This window comes from Erigeron canadensis, chromosome 6, assembly GCF_010389155.1.
Source record: "Erigeron canadensis isolate Cc75 chromosome 6, C_canadensis_v1, whole genome shotgun sequence".
In the NCBI taxonomy this organism is placed as follows: Eukaryota; Viridiplantae; Streptophyta; class Magnoliopsida; order Asterales; family Asteraceae; genus Erigeron; species Erigeron canadensis.
The window spans coordinates 9,678,011-9,700,227 of record NC_057766.1 but is presented as its reverse complement, the minus strand read 5'-3'; the positions used below and the strand labels follow the sequence as shown (position 1 = coordinate 9,700,227).

Here is a 22,217-nt window from a genome sequence, read left to right as displayed (position 1 = left end):
ACATAAGTGATTACAATGTTAATGAGTTGAACGTGTCTTTACTAATGAACTTTAGCCTTAAGAACTTAATTTGATTGTTCATAGAACTTGTACTTTAACGATTACGATGAATCATGACTTTAATGTACTTAGTCAATGATCGAACAATGATCATAGCTAGGACTCGAGTTTGTACTAGTCTTGACATGTTTGTAAGCCTTTAGTGTACATGATCGTATTGTAATGAAGCTAGGAACTATTCTAGGAGTTATGTACAAGATCTGATCGATTTATGATTAAGTATGACAAGTTATAAGTGCAAGATCGTTTTAGGGTTTCAAAGTCGTCCTAGGGTTCCAAGATACAAGATCGTCTTAGATGACTAGGCACAAGATCGTTTTAGATTAACTAGATCAAGATCGTTTTATAGGACAAGGCTCAAGATCGTTTTGGGTGTCAAGCTCAGGATCGTTTCAAGGTGTCTAGCTCAAGATCGTTTCAAGGTGTCTAGCTCAAGATCGTTTCAAGGTGTCTAGCTCAAGATCGTTTTACCTTCAGTCAAGCAAGATCGTTTCACATGATTAAGTACAAGATCAAGATCATTTTCGATTCAAGAACACAGATTGAGCGAAACTGATCTTAAGATCAGTTACCCAGGAGTGTACCAACATAATCACCACACGAGATCAAACGAGCAAGCACGAAAGAACAAGAGGCTGCCCTAGGATGGTCTTGGTGACCAAGATCGTCCTAGTGCAACATAACACTAGTACGTATATGCACAATAACATCATTTACTAACACATTTACTGGTTTTCGAGATCAAATATCACATGGACAAGTTGTGACTTCATGAACAAGTTGTACCTTCACTTTCAAAAATGGGTTTTGTAGATTAAAGCATGTTATGACCGAAATTTGTTCACACAAATGTTATTTAACACATTTAGACACAAACCCATTAACTATTAACACGATTTTCATTCAAAAATTGGACCAAATCATCAAGAACATGAACTTGAAAAAGTACACTTTTAATTTGATCAAAAACTCATCAAATGTTGTTGTTACCTGAGAAATGATTCAAGAAGTATGTTTTGATTATCACAAGGATGCTAAAAGTACAAACGATTTTGATTTAACAATCCAAAATCAAGAGATGCTCTTGTGTGTTTTAAGGTATTTTTGTGTGTGTTTTAGTGAGAGAGAGGTGAAAGAGGAAGAGGATGAATAGTGGTTGTTTCTCTCACTAGGGTTCTCCATCTCTTTCTATTTATACCTTCCCATAATAAATGATCTCAATAAATGCAAGGACTATTTGCGAACATTTTGAACTACAACTTTTATGAACACGAACGTTTACGAACCAAACTTTAATATTTCATCGTACTTAATCATAAACTCGTCATATAAACCAAGATTTAAGATCAAATTGACCTTCATATGAGCACATAATTGAGTCTAAAGCACGTCAAGAACTTAAATAAATTGAACTATCTAGCCGTTCTAATGGTGAAAGTACGATTCAAGGAACTTATTTAGAGCATTTCTAAGACGTTTGTTACAAACAATGGACAAGCACTCTTCATATGCCCTTCGTTAAAACAATTAAGGCACACAGTAGGCTTTCTTGGAGCAACTTTACAATCCCGACTAATGTGACTCGGTTGGCCACAATTAAAACATCATTTGTTAGGAGGTAAACGACAAACTCCTGAATGATGTTTTCCACAATTGGTAGATGTGGGAACATTTCTCCTAGAAGAGCTACTCCCTGAGCCTCCACTTGATCGGAACTTTTTATTCGGGAATCACTTTGTTCCGCCTTCCTCTTTAAGAAGTCTTCATCCGGCATACCTTGTTCGACTTCATGCCATCTCGCCACATCAACCAGCTGAGTAAAAGATTCAACTTGAAGTAGGGAAATATTTTCTCGAATATTCTTGCGAAGCTTTCTGTAAAAATGTTCTTTTAACAATTTATCATCTTTCAAATATTCAGGACAAAATGGAGCTTTATCAAGAAACCGCACACGAAATTCATTTAGATTCATGGCACCTTGCGAATCATTCATAAACTCGCTTCTAAGTCGAGTCACATTAGCTTCAGACCGGAACTCCTTAAAGAAAGCCACTTTAAAGTCTGCCCAATCCATTTTCACCATCGCGTCCTCTCCTTTCTTCACCATTTCGCTATCCCACCACAGCTTAGCCCTATCCGTCTACATACTCGACCCATACAACGTTTTATCTTCAGGTGGAGTCTTGGTAATACGAAAAGCCCCTTCAATTTCTTTCACCCAATTAGTACTCACAATAGGGTCAGGATCCCCATTGTATTTGGGAGGTTTGGCAATTGTAAAGCTCTTGAGATCATAAGGCTTCTCCATTGTTGGCTTCACTTGATTCTCATGAGTTTGAGTTTCCGGTGCTTGATCTTTGGGAAAACGTTTATCAAATTCTTCTTGCACCAAAAATTCCACTTCTTCCTTTATTTTATTAGCGATGGAATCACTCATCGCTCCTTCCAGCGTCTCATTCAACTTCTTTATAATGAACGGAGAAAAGTTTTCTAATGCTTTGCCTATTTGTTCACAAATAAAGTCATGGGTTATATCTCCCGTTCAACTATCACTTCATTCACTATGCTCTTGTCTCTATCACGATTTGATCCATCTTTACCTTGAGATGAATCCATACTACAAAGATCAAAAGGTTTATAAATATCGTATTTCATTCATAACTTAGTCTCTAATACCCCAAACATTCATATTCGATCATTTCCATATTTAGTAAGCTCAATTTAGAACGTAATAGCTTATGACCGATAATAGGCCGGCTCTATTATAATCATAAACTATTTCATTTTAAATCAACCTTACTAATTACTTCAATTCTCAAACATGAACAACCCAAGTCCTAAGGTAAAAGTCAATTTCCAATGGTTCAAGTCTAGGCATCCTAACTAAAAAGATCGAACACTTAAATCCCTTGAACCATGGCTCTGATACCAAAAATGTAAGAACCAAACTCTTTTAATCAAAAACCATAAAAAAACAAAAAAAAATTTTTCCCCACTGCGGCGCGATAGGGTTGACACTTACCACTGCGGCGCAGTGGAAAGTTGCGGTCCAGATTGACCAAAAGTCCCCACTGCGGCGCAGTGGGAATAAACTACCCCACTGCGGCGCAGTGGAAGAATTCTGCACAACACTTTTCTTCAAAAATCAGATTTCAACCTATGACTCAACATATACATCAATTCTACATTCATCAAAACGACCTTCCATTTTTATACCAAACATTTGACATTAAAATTTCTACTCATACACATCTTTGTTACCAAAATCATTGTATGACCCACTAATGGGTTAACCAAGTACAACGAAACGGGTCGTTTACCCAAATCATTAACCTACTAGCTATTTACATAACCATATATATTTCAAAGAACCCAAAAGCTGGACATTTACAAAAGTTTCATACCAAATTGACTTCTTTAACAAAAGAGTAAGTATTAAGAGCCAACATGGTGAAGAAATGATCAACTACCACAATTATCTAAGATGCCAACATTTTAAGAGCTAAACCTTCAACTCTAACTTCTTTCAATCACCCCCTTGCTTTTGCTACTACCACTACCTAAAATTTAAACAACTAAAATATAAGCAATTGCTTAGTGAATGTATATACATATGATCAATATCTTAACTATACAAAATTCAAGTGCATATAAACAACTTGAGCCATTCATTCAACAATTAAAGCAACAACAAAACAAATTATGATCATGTTAATTCTACTTGGCCAAGGATGTATGCTAGTAGGTATCTCATCATCTACTAGTCTTACACACAATATATGCTAGTACGTATCTAATCATCTACTAGTCTTACATACACAATTTATACTAGTACGTATTTACACATCTACTAGTCTTACACAAAATCAACATACAATTGGGTCATAGGAATTTACCCACCTATGACCTCTATATAACATAACTATCATCATATACATATACACTCGCCTTGAACTTGGCTACTTGACACTATATGGCTATTAGGCTCAACAAAATGATCTTCACCACCTATACATAATTCAACACATATGTATCTATGAGTTTTATGACTCAACCCTTTCATAATCATCTACTTGCATTTATCATAACTCTATCATTATGGTGTTTGGCTACTCTAAATTTTTCTAAAACCAAATTCTCATATTAAAGCTTCACATCATATCTATTAGCCAAACACCACAAAATATGAGGTTCTTACTATGGTTTTTTTTTTTTTCATCATCAACATATTTTTCTCAATCAAACTAGCAATTTCTCAATCAAAATTATTAGGGTTTTACTTGAAAACCTCAAATAACAAAACCCCCAAATGTCTAAGACTAAGAACCCTAATTTATTAAAAGAAATTAGAACTAGGCTAAGGAATTCAATACCTCAAGATTCAATGATTTAGACTTGAATAGAAATTTCCTCTTTCTCCTTTTTCTCTCTCTCAATTTCGGCCACAACCACAAATTTCACAAACCCTAACTTTTAAATTTTTGTTTCTTGAAGGTTATTGATGATTACTAATTTTATTGTTATTCACATAAAGGTTGATTGTGATTAATTGCAAGAAGAAATTTGATTTTCTTACTTGAGATGGATAAGGAAGAAACATTAAAGGAGGTTATGGGTAAGAAAATGGGATTAGAAATCATCATATGAATTTGGTTGGCATCTTCCCCCATTGGCCACGTTTTTATTTAAATTAAAAGGGTATTATACCCTCTAGCCACTAAAGTTTCAACTAAATTAACTCCTTATCTCAAAACAAAATACTAGGAAATCAATTTAAATGTTGAAATTATAAAAAGGGTTAAATTTTCATTACCTTAAAATATTGGGATGTTACAGGATTTCACCTTCTTAATATTTTAAGAGAATTATTAGGCTATTTGGTTAGGAGGATTTATTATTTTCATAAAGTTATTAACCATATAATATGCGTCACTAAGTAACATGTTTCTTGTGGCATTATATTCTTTGTATGGCAGTATGGGTTCTATACTCTTTCTATCAGATGAGTTTGTATAGTCGATTCTTTCAAAACTTTTTTTTTTTTATAATTTAATTGATACGAATGTTTGACTAGATGTAAATAAAAAACTGTTAATTGATATCTACCGATCAAAAAGTACTAGATTAATACCCGGTCGGTGACTGAGTTACCCGTAAATAACATATTTGACCCGTCAAACCCATTGAGTACTTGACCCAAAGCCAACTCGATACAAATTGACCCGATTGACAACCATAACAATTTGGATTGTCAACACTCGACTCATTCCGAAACCAGAACTGGAGCCCTCACGAAGATAACCAAGTTAGGGTTGTGAATTTTCGAACCGCCAACCCACTAACCTTATTTTTCGGGTTAGGTTGCGGTTGACCTATTGGGTTAACAGGTCGACCCTCCAATGTAAAAATATTTTTAAGTTTATATAATATTTTTTTAACAGGCGGACCCATCACCCATTTGACTTGAAATTAACCCACCACCTTAAGTCACCAACCCGTTAACCCACCAGCCTATTTGACCCGATAATCCAAAACTCGACCTACTAACCTGCCAAACTAATTTTTTCTCAAGCTGATAAGTTGGTTTGGGTTGACATGTTGTAGGCAAGAGTTGAAAATTCTGACCTAAAATTTTTAATGGGTTGGGTCAAGGTCACAGATTTTTTACCCATCAACATGCCAACTCGAACTCATTGACAACTTTACTAACAATAGCCGTTATTTACATATCTACATACCTTTTATAAACCACACAAAAGTTGATTTGATATTTTTATATGAAATTTAAAATAAGTTGGGCCTGTGAACTCGCCAACCCATGTATTAGTCCAGTCGACTCGGGTCGACCGGAGTCGGGTCCAGGTTGAAGTGTCTGATCTTAAATTTCAACCCGCCCTAGTTTAATATCCGGTCGTTAAAATTTACATAATAACATGTACATATAATAGACATTGCAAAAAATATACGTCTTATCATATACCAAAAATGATGTTTAGTATGAAATCGAACATACATTTAAGATAATCTTCAAACACTTGTACAATTTCAAGTATAGTATATATAGAATGGGTTTAATATACATAATGAGGGTTTATGACCTTTTATAGTTTAAAATATTATTATTAAAAAAAAAATTATAATTATAATTTGAAAAACATTTACCATAAATAGTTTTAATAAATATTAACTATTGTGTATGTATAGGGGTTATATACATTACTCCACTAAAATGTTGTAAATGTATGATTAAATTGTTTATAGACAATAGCCGTACTGTAAATAATTGACTCAACTTAAAACCCGACTTGAAACTATAAGAGATTTTCAACCCGTTAACCTACCAACATGATTTATTGGATCGGTCCAGGTTGAGTTTTCAAGTTGTTAAGTCGACCCACCAATCAAAATTTTAAGTTTGTTAATAATATTATTGATAGTTTTTTGTAAATTCAATGAGTTGTTTAAGAGAAACATAGTTTTTGGTAATGAACATCTAGTTATATAATATTTGAAAGTAGTCAAAATATTGTATTACTTGGGTTATTCTATTCAATGCTTTTTACAAAACACTTCATGACAATAATAAGATAAAGTCTGTTAATGAATTAGGGCTAACTCTTTAACTCTCGATAGCCGATTTCACTAAAATGTGAAATGTCGCGAGGATGGAGTATAAACAAAAACAACTTTATAAATGTTTTAGAAACACACGTACCATTATATTAAGCCCATTTCACTAAAGTGTAAAATGCCACGAGGATAAAGTTTAAACAAAAACAACTTAATAAATATTTTAGAAACACACGTACCGTATTATTTGATTAAAGGGTTTTTAATTAATTTTATAATCTTAAAACAGAAAAGAATGTATCTAATATTAGTTCATTTAATGTTTATTTTAGTGGGGGAAAATAAATAATCATTTTTGATAAATAAACACTATATATAAATTGATAAATTTATTAGCTACAAACAAAATATAATTTGTTTTTTGATTTTTTTTAATGTACATATGTATTACAGAAATATAAGTTTATGAATGTATTTCTAACTCATTAAGAATTTGAATCTATTTTTTTAAATAATTTTTCTTTAAAATCAGTTGTTACTAAATATAAAAATGGCATTTAATAGTTTCTAAATATAATCCAACCAATCAAAATACAAAAAAATAAAACTCTCAGCCAATCAGAAACAAAAGAATTCATTCTTTTTTTCTCTCTGCTATACCGGCAATATATATATAACTTTGTAAATCTTTTTACCGATTCAGTGAAGTATTGAAATTAGAACCATAAATGATCTTTATATCTTTAACACAAAAAAGTCTAAGTTATATAAAGTATTAGAATCTTTGGAAATGCAATTGGAAGTGGGTCATGCGGGTTATGGACTTGATATTTTTGACTCGATTCGAAATTTGATTTTTTGACTCGTGAATTGAAACATGGTTCGAATCATAAGAGTCATGATATTTGATAATATATAATTATAATTATATGTAAGTTTTATTGTAAAATTATAGTATTGTATTGATATATTATGTTAAAAATAATAAACATTATTAAAATTAAATCAAATTTGAAAGCATATAAAGAAATAATGTATAAAAAATAAATATAAACTAAAAATAAAAAATATTTTTGTGACTTGTGACTCGGAGTACGACTCGTATCGATTCACAAAACAAAACACGAGTCATGCTACGAGTCTGGAGCAAAACGAGTCATCCACCGAGTCGTCTCGTTTTCATTTGATTTTGACTCGATTCGTACGAGTCGACTCATGACTCGTACGAATTTTACAACTAAAATTAGAAACTGATTTACTCAATGAGAGAATTATTATGCACAAAAATATATTATCAAATGACTTCAAGCCCCCTTTCATTTATATTTTATATAGACATACACGATAGTTTACCTGTGAAATGATGGCAAGGGTTCGTGCAAATGTACTGTAAAATTCAAACAAAAGTATCTAATTATCCCAAACAAAAGTATCTAATTAATTACAACGTTAAAAGAGAAGAAACAAAACATTCTGCATCTCGAACGATGAACTCAATTTTACAAATAATAAACAAAACTATTTCAAAGAAAATAATTTACAATAGCATCTAAACATCTTTACAAATCTAACATATATAGTATCGAATAAAATAAAATAAAAGATGTGAAATTTGTGTAATACCTTCATTCTAGCAAATAACAAACATATAAACAACAATCAACAATTGTATATATAACGAAGTAGATGAATAAATCATTAATAAAACAATAATATTTGGTTTGTAAAATTTGCACTCACAGATAACGAAATAAATAAAAGGGGAGTGATAAATCTACAATAAGTTTTTGTCATCTATAACAATGCATATTTTATACAGTTGTACACTGTGCAGTCAGTATAATATATACATTTATTGTATATGACAAAACATGATGTAGATTTATCATTAAAATGATTCATTAAAGATGATTAGTTTGTTCTGTGGTGATACGGGCGACACTGTGAGTATCCAAAGAGATATAATGGGGTTGAAATATTAGTTGCTAGACTAATTAATATATTTAAAAATTTATAAGTCAAAGTTTATAAATGAAAGGGAGTTTAGTAAAAATGAGATTAAGAACATTGTAGTCATTTGATAATAAATTTTTTAAGCATAGTAATTTCTTCCTTTAGCAAATCAGCTCCCAAAAAAGAACGAATAAAGAGGACATGTGTCATTTTGTTAATGGTTACAGTTCATCCGTGTGCTTTTTACACTGTTAAGCACGGAAATTATATATATACTACTAAATATAGCAAAACCTCTACAAATTAATAATACTCACTTGAGATCGGAGTTTCTTTTATTAATTTAACGAGATATTAGTATATCAATAAATTAATAAATTATTAATTTAAAGAGGTTCGTATATGACTTTTTAAATTTTCATGTTTAATTTACATTCACACATTAGATGAGCTTGTCAAGTTTGTTGTTTTAAAATAAAGATATTTCAATGTACATTATTCTAAATTGATCACTATAAAATGTCGAATGATAAGTTTAAAATCACATCAACCATTGCTTCTAAAAGGTTTTAAAAAATCACCCATGACCAATCAACAATGAAAATGTTATGCAAGTAAAAGAGAGATCTCCAAGAATGCACTTAACAAGATTTGGTGCAATGGGTTGACAAAACTTTCGATTTAAAAGTTACTCAAGGAACAATATCAAACACTCTCAACTCTCTAAGGGTTCATTGGAGTTACTATTAAAAACTTTCCATATTCAATTTTCACTTTTTAATAAGGGTGATACTATAGATACGTCCCGTTTTATTTAAAAAGCAGCGTTTATCGCTCTGTTTTATATAAAACGCCGCGTTCGTAGATAGTAAAAGATATAAGGAGAATTACATGTGGTTTGACACACATGTCAGTCATTCCTCCGTTTTCGGTACCGTTTTACATAAAATGCTACGTATTAGGTTAAACGGTATCTAAAACAGGGGAATGACTGACATGTGTGTCAGACCACGTGTAATTCTCTTTATAGCTTTTACTATCTACGCATCGGCCGAACGCGGCATTTTATATAAAACGGGGCGTTTCGGATATGGTTTCTGGGAACAGTTGATGTGTGTAGATAGCCGCTTCCTTTAATAAACAATGTTAAAACTTTGAGATAGTTTAAGAAATTATTAATTTATAGTTTTAACGGGACTTATATGTTTACACTGAGGTTTTAAAAAAATTATTATCTTATTATTATATTAATTGTGGTCCAATTTTGTATTGGTCCCGAGTTGGGACTAGGCAAATTATTAATTTTATCGAGGTTATTAATTTATCGAGTATTAATTTATAGAGGTTCTACTGTGGTAAGGACGGTGTGTGAAGGGGAGTACTGTAGCTAAAACTGCTCCTGTTAATGCATAAGGTACAACTCTTTGTTGCACAACCAAAATAAATAACAACTTCATGGCCGTTAGGTGTTGTTTGGCTAACTAACGATAGTTACACAAAAGTATTTAACGGAGTTTTTTTCAAGTTTAAGTTTTTTTACTTTTGTCACCAGAGTTTTGCTTTATTTACTTCTTGTCGCATAACTTTTGATTTTTAAGTTTTTCCCGTCAAAAGTTTATTTTTTTCTTATTTTTACCACATAACGTTTTTTTTACATTTACCCTTTTACTTTTTGACACATAACTTTTATTTTTTAAACTTTTGCGAAAGAAGCTTTGTTTTCAAGTTTAAGTTTCTTAACTTTTTTACTTTTTTCCGCATTACTTTGTTCTTTTTAAGTCTCGCTCTGAAAGTTTTCTTTTATTTGTTTTTTACCATATAACTTTTGGTTTCTAAATTTTGTCACCAAAGTTTCATTTTCTTTACTTTTGACCACAAATATTATTTTCTTAACTTTTTCCACGGAAATATTGTTTTTCGGTTTAATATTTTTTAACTTTTGTCACGGGAGTTTTTTTTTTCCGAGACAATAGCCGGGTAAAAATACTTGTATTGTCTAAATTGCATAGTTTTGAAAAAGGTGTCCAATTTATAAAATGGGGTCTCTCATTTGTAAGTAAGTAACTGCTCAGTACCGCCTTCTGCGGGTTTTGAGCCTCAATACCTCGACGGTGTATGGGGGAGGTTAAGATATAGGCATACCTTACCTCTACCTAAGTAGAGAGGCTGCTTTCAGTTTCTACCTAAATGGTAGAAAAGGCCCTCCAACATTTGCATGGGATGAGGATCGAACCCATAACCACTGTCTAAAAAGACAAGGGGCCTCTCATTTGTCTAGTTAGGTAATTTTCCTTTTTATTAATGTCTATTAAATGTATTTATTTCAATAAGTTAATAAAAGGTTTTAATTTAATTAATGCTTCGTCTTGGACAATGTTGGGAAAGACCCATTTAAATTTGATATGATATGGATGTACACGTAGCATTTTTTAAGAAAAGCTAACATAAACACTACACGTATTAGAGAAAGCTTAACATTGCGAAATGCTAATGAGGGCGAGAAAAAGGATAGAGAGAGAGATATAATGAATTATTGAAAGCTTAATTAACCCATAAACTAAGTGACCTAAAAACATACGTTGCAGCCAATCAAGATCGACTAGCCTCCATTTCGTGGACTTTATACACAACTACGTACACAAGTGGGATTCATTTAGTTGAAATGTAGACAAGTGGGATTCATTTAGTTGAAATGTCAATGCAATATGTTCAAACAAAAACATGTCAACCCTGATACATTTCTTTATTACGAGTATTTCATGAAGTTTATTTATAATGTTTGACTCACTCTTCACAAAATGTGTATTTATTGACTGATATGTACCCATTGCATCTATATATATATATATATATATATATATATATACCTATATATATATATATGGGAAGTGAGTATGGGGTTGTCTCCCATCTAAGTTCAGATGGGGAACCCCTCACAATTTATTTTTTTAATCCATAAACATCATGGGGGATCCATCATTTGTTTAAAATACAAATATTATTAAAATATTTGTGTGTGAGGGGTTCCCCATCTAAGCTTAGATGAGGAACAACCACATACTCATTTTTCTCTCACCTAAGCTTAGGTGTGGAACCCTCACATACAATTTTTTTAATATTTCTTGAATAATGAATAAATGATTGGGCCTCATGAATTTTATGGATTAAAAAAATAATATGTGAGTGTTCCGCTTATAAGAACAGTGAGAACACTTAAAAACATCATTTTGATGTATTAAAAGTCCATAAAACTAACATAGTGCATAACTAATTATCATTATTTTATTGTTTAACAACACATAATCACGTTTTTTGTTGAATGCATCATTTTGATAAATATGCATCCAAGATGGATGCACAAAACAAAAAACAAGATTTTCTCGATTTTGACAAACCAATGTGTTGTTAAACACTTAAATAATGATAATTAGTTATACACTATGTTAGTTTTATGGATTTTTAATGCATCAAAATATAGTTTTTAAGTGTTCTCATCGTGTTCTTATTTTAAAACTGTTTTTATTTGATTGTCCACATATATATATATATATATATAATATATATATAACCTGTATCTATCTATATATATATATATTCTTTTTATATAGATAGATATAGATATAGATATAGGTATAGGTTATATATACATATAAGGGGATGAGAATATAAGGCTGTAGGGGATATAAACTTAAGTGTGGAACACTCACATATTGTTTTTTTAATCCATAAAAATCATGAGGGCCCATGCATTTATTCATTAAACAAGACATAATAAAATATTAGTATGTGAAGGGTTCCACACCTAAGCTTAGGTGTCGGACAGCCTTATATTCCCTTTTCCCGTATATATATATATATTGAAAGTTATGGATAATTTGCTCGCAACAGGGGATCTAGCTTACGTTGTTTTAACTGATTTACGCTAAAGAGCCCCCTCACCCTCAATACCTAATAGGAGGAGAAACTCCCAACTAAATGACCTAAAGGCACGATATTTATATGGGATATAACCATGTCCCCTCTCTAGGACTCAAACCTGCTTTACTGGAAGACTTTATTATGAAATTGCTTCAAATGTTCTTCCCATGTCTCGAACTCGAGATCTCCAACATGTAAAGTTGGTTCTCAACCACTAAGCTATGATGAGAAGTACATGTACAAAATAATTTAAAATGCAAATTGTGTTAATGTCCAGTTTAACTATTGTTAAGATATATGTGTTAATTAGTAGCTAAAATGCATGTCACTAATTACTAGTAACGGCGGAGCACGCACAACTAAAACCATCACTAATCGGCTCGTACCTAATAAAGATATATATATATTAGTAACTAGTCTTCAGTCTCATCTATTGGACGAGTATTCTCAAGATATATAAATCAAAGTTAATAAAAAAAATTTGGAGTATGTTAAATAAAAAGTAAATAAAATTCAAATAGATAAAATACAAATTAAAGAACGAAACATATGAAGATTAACTTCATATCAATATTCTGCAACTTCCTTTTTATTGGCAAATTCGTTACTTTCGTTTATTAATTTGTAATAGTTAGTTGAATAAAAAATCTGCAGAAGAAAGAAAGAGAGAAAGATGTCAGATGATGAAAGAAGAGAAGAAAACTAGTTGGATCTTTCAATCTTCTAAAGTTGTAACCAAAGACAAATTCTTATCCCTTTTTCTTAGGTTATATATTTATATGTTTGTCCAAAAAAAGAAAAGATGTTCAAAAACAAATATACAACATGTTTATTAAAAAAAAAACCCAAAAACAAATATGCAGATATAGTGGAAACTTTAAAAATTTATAAAAATACATACCAATTCATTAACAAATACCATCTCAAATGTTTTGATTTAAACAAAAGGTATAAGTTTCTCAATTTTAATGAATCAATGTGTTGATAAACATTGTACATTATATTATTTTTATGAGTTTATAAAACACTAAAAATAAAAAATTTAAATATTCTCAATCTATTTCTTACCTTAAAAAAATTCTCATTTGATTGGAAATTAATCTTTGTATTTACACTTTTAAAAGAATACTTTGTCAAATTACATAAGTATCCTCTCAATTATTAAACCATTTTCAAAACATATTAAAAAATGAACCAAAGAAAGAAATCTTACTAAGCACTAGTCCATTATTTGAGAAATTGTCAAACTTTATTCGCAGCCATTATTCTTCGTTTGAATTCAAACTTATTTGCATGTTTATAAAATTAATTTCTCTAAAGTAATATAGAAAAAAATCAACGTACCCTCTCTGCCTCTATATCTATAGAATTAAAATTTTTGTTCAAACAAATAATGGAATATGAAATGTTGGAAATACCACAGTACTTTATATGTCCCATTTCACTTCAAATCATGAAAGATCCAGTCACCACCGTCACCGGGATAACCTACGACCGGGACAGCATAGAGTGCTGGTTATCAATGGCTGACGAAGTCCAATGTCCGGCAACTAAACAGCCGTTGTCTAAAGATTCCGACTTGACCCCAAATCACACGCTTCGACGTCTTATCCAAGCATGGTGTGTCATGAATGCTAGTTATGGTATCGATAGGATTCCAACACCTAAACCGCCTCTTAGCAAATCCCATGTTATGAAACTTCTTCGTAATTTGAAGTCACCCGAGCTTTACGCAATCTCGTTAGATGCATTGCATCTGATTGCAAATGAGAACGTGAAAAATATACAGTGCCTGATCGATGCTGGCACAACTGGTGCGATGATTTTATTGATAACAAAGTTATCTAAAGAAAGTCACACCAGGAATAGTGCTGCTAACATCGGTCAGGCACTCAGGATTCTCTATCTTACTAGGATAGAGAAAAAACATATCACTAAATTGAAAGATGAAGATTATCAAGATTTTATAGATTCTTTATTTTTAGTTCTAGGGTCGGATAACATTATCAAAGATGATGTTTTCAAGGAAGTTAAAACACTAGCAATCTTGGTACTTAGTATGGTCATGGAAGTATCAACAGCAAGTGTATTAGAGAGGCTCAAATTCGAGTTCTTTAAACAAATGGTAAACGTGATAAAAGAAAGAACATCCCCACAAGCAGTGAAAGCAGTCCTACGTATGTTAATCGACTTATGCCCTTGGGGAAGAAACAGGATGAAAATAGTGGAAGCAAACGCGGTATTTGAACTAGTTGAGTTAGAGATAAATGGGGTAGAAAAGAACGCGTCTGAGTTAGTTTTCGGTCTATTGGCTCAGATGTGTTCATGTGCTGATGGGAGAGCACAATTGATAAAGCATGCTTGCGGGATCGCAATGGTGGCTAAGAGAATGTTTAGGGTTTCACCAGGGACCGATGATCGGGCTGTTCATGTACTAACTTTGATTGGGCGGTTCTCTGCGACCGATGATGTGGTGTCTGAGATGATGAATGTTGGGGCTGTCTCAAAGCTATGCATGGTGCTTCAAGTTGATTATGCACCTCACTTAAAGAAGAAAGCAAGAGAAATATTGAAGTTGCATTCTAATGTATGGAACAATTCTCCTTGTATGCCTCTTTATCTACTAACAACTTGAAGTATGTGTTTGTAGATGGATATACATGTATAATTGTATATGTTACTATACAGAAAAGAAAAGAAAGAAAATTAAGTTGAATTTTGTATCCTTTTTGGGTTAATAACAATATAACATATTAATCACGTAACATTGGCATGAATCACATGATAGTCCTATCAACAACTTCACTGAAACTCGGTTACTGAGTGGTTAAAAGTTGAAACGTTATTAACCTTCGTTACACAATTTTAAAACAAATAGGCTGGCCCAGGGTATGTAATGAAATTTTCTCTTAAAACTAAAACAAAACACAATGATAGAGGAATCAAAGAAGATCCCAACAACTAATACTACCATTCACCCCAATCTATTTAGCCAAAACATAACATGCCTAACAAAAGTTACAACCAAGTAAAACTTTTTAAGAAGTAAAGCTTTAATCCGTCCACCAAAAGGGATGGCATCCATATATGGGTAACAAGTATGGATACTTTTTTATTATTATCAAATCCGCAGGTTTGTCCGCTAACAGTCTAACAGGTTAAATAATCTATCCTTGTACATGATTCGTGATTATGCATTCTCACGGGTAAATCCGCGGGTTATCCATGGTCCATATTAGATTCAGTTGCAATTGTTAATAAAGATTCGAAGATCATACATAATCTATGATATGATAATGAGATATGTGATTCAATATCATCCATGACTAATTCAACCTCCTGCAAGTATGTATCATCACGGTTGATGATTCAATTACTACTTGAATTTAATGGCTCAATAGTCAAATCCATGACTAAACCACCATTTGTCATAGATTTCAAGATAAATTGTTTAACTAGGTTTAGCGCGATGCGTTGCACGGGATAACATAAATTCCTAAGGCTATCTCCAATGGGGTGCCCTGGGTACCCTTAGGTGCCCTTGGATATCCTTTGCCGTTCAAGCTTGTCCAAAATTAAGGATTTTTTGAAGGATGTCCTTACCTAAGGGCATACCCTTACTTGTCCTTAACTAATATATTTTTGTTTTTAGTGAAGGTAAAAGGATATGTAAGGATGTTTGTATGGTTGGAGATAAAATTATAAGATTTGAAGGATTTGTAAGGATGTAAAAGGATTTGTAAGGATATGATGTGGCAGCTCAAGGACGCCTAAGAGCATCTTTAACATTGAAGATAGCCTAACAAATAGTTCAACAAACATTCAATATAAAAAAACTATCATCGAAAAAGGATGATATTTTTTTTATAAAATGAAATAAAATGTCAAATGACAAAGTAATAAACATTATTACACGGAAAAAAATTATAAACCTAAGGATAGAGTCTTCACTTTTTTTCATCCTCCCTCATTTCCTCCACAAGCAATGAATATTTCACCATTCTCTCCCCTCTCTCCCCACTTAAATGAAGACAAAAGAAACAAAGAAAAAGATAAAACTAATAAGGTAAGAGGGTGAGGAATAAACCAGACACCACCATCACCACTTTGCTACCCACCCCATTGGTACCTACAGGGCGGGTGGTGTTCAAACCGGTCACCGGTCGATCACCACCTTGCCTCCTTACGTATTACGTCCAACCTCAAAGAATTAAACATATAGTATATAGAAACATAAATTCAACTTAAATTATGACAACATTTGTCGCGGTGACTCGTTGTGTAACAAAAACAACAAAAAGTCATAGTGGTTAGCAATTTAAAAGCCAAAAGGGGATAGATTATTATTTACATGTTTTGTATATATTTATAAACAACTTTAACCATCTCATTTTTTTATATAGTAAAGTTGTTTGAGAGGTTACACACATTTATGTGTTTACATACACTCTAATAACTTTTTCTTTTAGATAATCAATTTTTTTAGATAACATGTAAAACTTGAATCAAACGCTAACAAAGACTACCACTACACATAAAACAATAAATAGAGCACCAACAACTATCATCTTGATTATTTACATATAGTAACATGTTTTGCTAAATAAATATTGTAATGGAAGAGGCAAGATATAATTGGACCCGGTTAAGACAATAATGGGAGGGTTTCGCACCAAAACTGAAAGACGAGATACCTTTATATTCACTTAGCCCATTGATTAATTAAGAGATGTCAAAATAACTAATACTAGTGAAATTCAGGCCCCCGCATTGCGGGGCCTCAATTATCTTATTGAAATCGTTATGTTACTTTAGTGTATTTGCGTTGAACCATAAATCGTTTCGTAAAAAATCAATTTGTCATAAATAGATTTCTTTAAAAGCGTGCAAGAACCCAAAAAATAACTCGTATTATAAAATCCGGATGAGATGTAATGTTACAAAATCTTCAACATATTTTAAAAATAAAGCGGAATCCGATTTGACTAAATCCGAATATTGGTACGGGTGTGTTAACAAAAAGGTTGAATGACCCAAAAGAAAAAAAGATACATGAAAAAGAAACAAAAAAAAAAACTCGTGTAGAAGACCCGAACATAATGCAATGTGGAAAAACTCAAACGGTGACACAGGGTAAGAAATTAAGAAGTAACTGGTAGTAAAAAAATCGAATATGATGCGATGTGAGAAAATCCTCAATATATTCATGTAGAATAGTGGTACGGGGTATGGTCACAAATGAGTTTGATGAACCGTGTGAAAAAACCAAGTAGTAACCCCATAGAAAACCAAAATCGGATGCGATGTAGCAAAACTCAAATATGATACGGGTCGTAATATAAACGAATAGAGACAAGCTACTATTCGTTATTCAAACTATCTACATGGCTTCGTCTAATTGGGTCATTTGGAAATATATACACTTGACAACATATTAAAGGAGAGGGGGATGAATATCCAAACTATCTATATGGCTTCGTCTAATTGGGCCATTTGGCAATATATATGCCACTTAGCAACATAAAATGGACAGGGTACTAATCATTCTCCTCTCATTTAATATAGTATATATTTTACTATTTATTGTAATCTTTTTTAAAGGATATTTTAATAATTTTTAATAAGTTTGAAGGTAAAAAGATAAAAGATAGAATATGTGCTTGTAACTCTTGTTAGTTAAAGTTTATATGTAACTCTAATCTTTGTTAAAGTTAAAATAAACGCATAAAAGCAATTGCATTTGAAACTTGGGCCCAATATATTAAAAAGGCATTTTCAAACGAATAAAGACTAATCATTCCCAGCTTGCTTATATAAGAAGTGCGACCAAAGTTGGGTCTCTAAGAATTAAAACATTAAACTTTCTACCAACTTCATATTTCTTGATCCCTAACGTCGTTATTATGTTATTTTAAAAATGACATGAACTAATCGAAGAATATCATGACGAGCTAAGGTTGGAGGGTCTTTTCTACCATTTAGGTAGAAACTGGAAGCAACCTCTCTACTTAGGTAGAGGTAAGGTCTGCCTACATTTTAACCTCCCCATACACCGTCGAGGTATTGGGGCTCAAAACCCGCGGAAGACGGCACTGAGCAGTTACTTACTTACTTACTTACATCCCCTCCATTTATTTTTTAGGGTACCGCTAGCAACTTTTAGGCCACTCCTTATACTACCCACTTTTTTCTCACTTCTTCAGCTTTCTCTCTCCAAAAACACTCCAAGAACACCCCCTCCTTATACTACCACTTCTTCCCCCACTTCTTACACTATTTTGTATCAATATTCAAACGAATCGGGCCTCACATCCTTCATGCCGCACGTCTATACATGGGAGAAACAAGCTGGATGCGACCCAAGACGCAATGGTGCTAATGGCGTCCACCCGCTCGTGTGCGTCGAACGCGGGATGGACGCCTCTATGAGCAGCGGCCTTATAACTTGAAGACGAAAAAATAAAATTAGAAACCAAAAATTAATGGATTTAAAAACACGTTGCATACCCTCTCTTCATTTATGTATCTTAGGTGGCATTTGTTTAAGTCTTTTTAATGATGGCCAAACCATCTCAAACGCCCTTCTCTTAGCTTATTAATGATGGTCCCTACTTAAAGTTCGGCTCTAAAAACTCCCGAGGGGATCCTGTCTGATAGGGTCTTCCCGCAAGACCACTTTAGCATCCTCATTTCTGCCACCTCTACTCGAGACGCTTGGACTTTTGTCATCGGCCAACATTCTGACCCGTATAGCATAGCCGGTCTAATAGCCACTCTGTAGAACTTGCCTTTCAGTTTTAGTGGGATCCGCTTGTCACACATGACTCCAGAAGCTGCTCTCCACCTCATCCATCCAGCTTGGATTCGATGTTTGACATCTTCGTCTATCGCCCCCGATTTGTGTATCACCGATCCCATGTATCTAAAAGACACCTTCGGACCCAATATCCGCTCCCCAATGCGAATATCCTCATCCCCTTTTTTTCTTATCTCCTGTTTATCGAAGTCACATCGTAGGTATTCTGTCTTTTCTCGGCTCACACACAAACCATAGTCTTTAAGGGCTTTTCTCCATTTCTCTAACCTACAGTTTAGTTCCTCCGTCGATCTCGCAATCAGTGCAATGTCATCAGCAAAAATCATGCACCACGGTAGTTCCTCCTGAAGGCCACTGGACAACTCGTCTAAGATCAAGGTAAAAAAGTATGGGCTAAGCGCCGAACCCTGGTGTAGTCCCATTTCTACCGAAAAAAGCTCTGTGCTCCTGACCGGTGTTCGAACACCGGTCCTCGCCCTATCGTACATATCCCTGATAACACTAATGTATCTCCCAGTAACTCCTTTCGCTTGGAGCGTCCTCCAGATCAGCTCTCGTGGTACACTATCGTATGCCTTATCCAAATCTAGGAAGGCACAATGTAGCGCTTTTTGTCTTTCCTTATACTTTTCCATAAGGCTTCTGGTGACGTGGATAGCCTCCATCGTCGACCTCCCTGGCATAAAGCCAAATTGGTTCTCTGCCACCTTCCTAACTCTTTTAAGCCTCATCTCAATCACTCTCTCCCAGAGCTTCATGGTATGACTTAGGAGTTTAATGCCCCTATAGTTGCTACAACTCTGCACATCCCCCTTGTTCTTATAGATAGGTATAACCTCACTAAGTCTCCATTCTTCTGGCATTTTTGCACTCGTCCAAATCTTGTTGAAGAGGCTTGTCAACAAGCTTATCCCCACGTCCCCCAGGCATCTCCATGCCTCAACCGGAATTTGGTCTGGACCTACTACTTTGTTTCTCACCATCTTGTTTAGGGCGACCCTTACTTGCATGTCATGCTATTTCTTATTTCTTCATAAGTCCAACAATTTCGCCTTTGGACAATAGTTGGGAGATATTGAATCGTAATTTTTGTTAATAGTCTTTTTTTTGTCTTATCATATAATTGGAAATCGGAACTTAAACCTAAAAGGCTAAACTAATAACGATTACTTCTACTGAATTCAAAAACACTTGATCCGAGAAGTGAATAGTTTGCAATGTAACCTATTGTCCTATTTAAACTAAATATTGCCGCCACTGGTTGCGTCACTTGTTAAATATGGTGGGCCAGAACGGTCAAAGCTAAACATTTTATTAAGTAAATGGAATGGATGTGGAGCAGAGACTCCAAAATTTATCAAGGAAATTATGATACAAAAATATGTTGGGTGCCTATTTCTTATAATATGTCCCAAGTGTGTGGAATTCTGTGGTTAGTTTGCAAAAAAGTTTTAGGTGTTGGGGGAGATGGTTTGACTATAACATTCTGGTTAGATATGGCTTTGTAACACTACCCTCAGACAGGCTTTCCTGGGTCTTTTTAGACTGGAACAAAGTGTTATCCAGGAAAGGAGTAATGGTAGGATCAACAAGTTTCAAGGAAAGTGGAAGTGGCTGAGAGTTCTTACTTTTTAGTGAGGTATTTAACGTCGAAGACCTGGTAAAGATTGAAAGTATGAATAGATACAATTCGAATGGTCTAAGTGGAGTATTCGGGAAAGGTCTAATGGTAGGATCAATAAGTTTCAAGGAAAGTGGAAGTGGCCGAGAGTTCTTACTTCCTAGCGAGGTGTATAATGCCGGCGACCTAGTAAGATTGAAAGTATGGATGGATACATACTCAGAATGGAGTAAGTGGACTCCCAAGAATTGCAATATATGTTTATTTGGCTTTACAAAATGAGATGCTACTTTGATGATATGGTACGCAGGTTATATAGTAAAAAGTACCGAGCGTTTAAGATTACAACTTGAAGTGATTATTTTATTAATATGTTATACGTCTGTAAAACAAAAGAAAACTATTTAAAATGAATGTTTGGATGAAAAAGTAATTTGCTATGTGTATAGATGAAAGAGTGATTTATCTACTATGAAAACGTAATTTCTGAGAAATATGTATGTACATGCCTATTCTTGAAATAGACAACTCGCACTCCCTATTCAATCCGTTTTGTAAAAAACACAACACCTGCATCCTCAAGTCAGTTGGACATTTGCTTTGCTAATTTTGGGTTTTGACATGCATGGAATTAGGTGTCGGCTTTTGACTTTTTGTGCTACTCGATCTATACAGTTTTAAGTGCAACTCGCTAAACTTAAGAGGACACTTTGGTATCCCTTGCAGTCTTTAGTTCACTCTAGTTTAATTTCTATACCAATTAATGTTTAAAAACTTCAAATTCATACTTAGCGTGAACTAAACATATCAACTAAAACATTTCTAATCAAAACCAATTCTTTACACACTTGCATCTTGTTAAGAAGCTTGTCCAAAAGCTATATAAAGTATACACTTCCAAGCTTCTCACAGTTGAAATTCACAGCGCCTTTAACTAAACTATAACCATCCTAGCAACCATTTATAGCCAAATTAAAACACATAATGGTATAGATTGTGTTTTAGACCTAAAAATGATTCTGATTACCACACACTGTTTCACTTAGATTCGGATACCAAATAGACCTAGAGGTTATTTCTGTAATTCCAACTTCCAGGGAAACAGATGGACGATTCAGGCCTCATGTAAGATGCAGAGACCTACATGCAATGGCTCTATTGAACCATAAACTTCATTTCAGAAAACCAGGCCGGAGGGTAGACCATCTGAATATGAAACATTGTCCAGCGGTCAAGAGCTGTCATACTGTACATAGGTAATGCAATAACACAGCATGA

The 22,217-nt window shown here is 33.4% G+C and overlaps 1 protein-coding gene across 1 annotated transcript; it reads left to right on the top strand.

Annotated features, from left to right (window-relative positions):
* The first annotated feature begins 13,806 nt into the window (after positions 1 to 13,806).
* On the top strand, positions 13,807 to 15,219 carry LOC122605956 (E3 ubiquitin-protein ligase PUB23-like). The gene has a single exon (XM_043778921.1). The coding sequence runs from the start codon at positions 13,895 to 13,897 to the stop codon at positions 15,134 to 15,136; it is 1,242 nt and encodes a 413-aa protein (XP_043634856.1). The 5' UTR covers positions 13,807 to 13,894; the 3' UTR covers positions 15,137 to 15,219.
* Positions 15,220 to 22,217: the final 6,998 nt, after the last annotated feature.

What these genes read in the sequence shown, in the direction of transcription:
- LOC122605956 (XM_043778921.1), top strand. Translation starts at nt 13,895, where the DNA reads ATGGAATATGAAATGTTGGAAATACCACAGTACTTTATATGTCCCATT.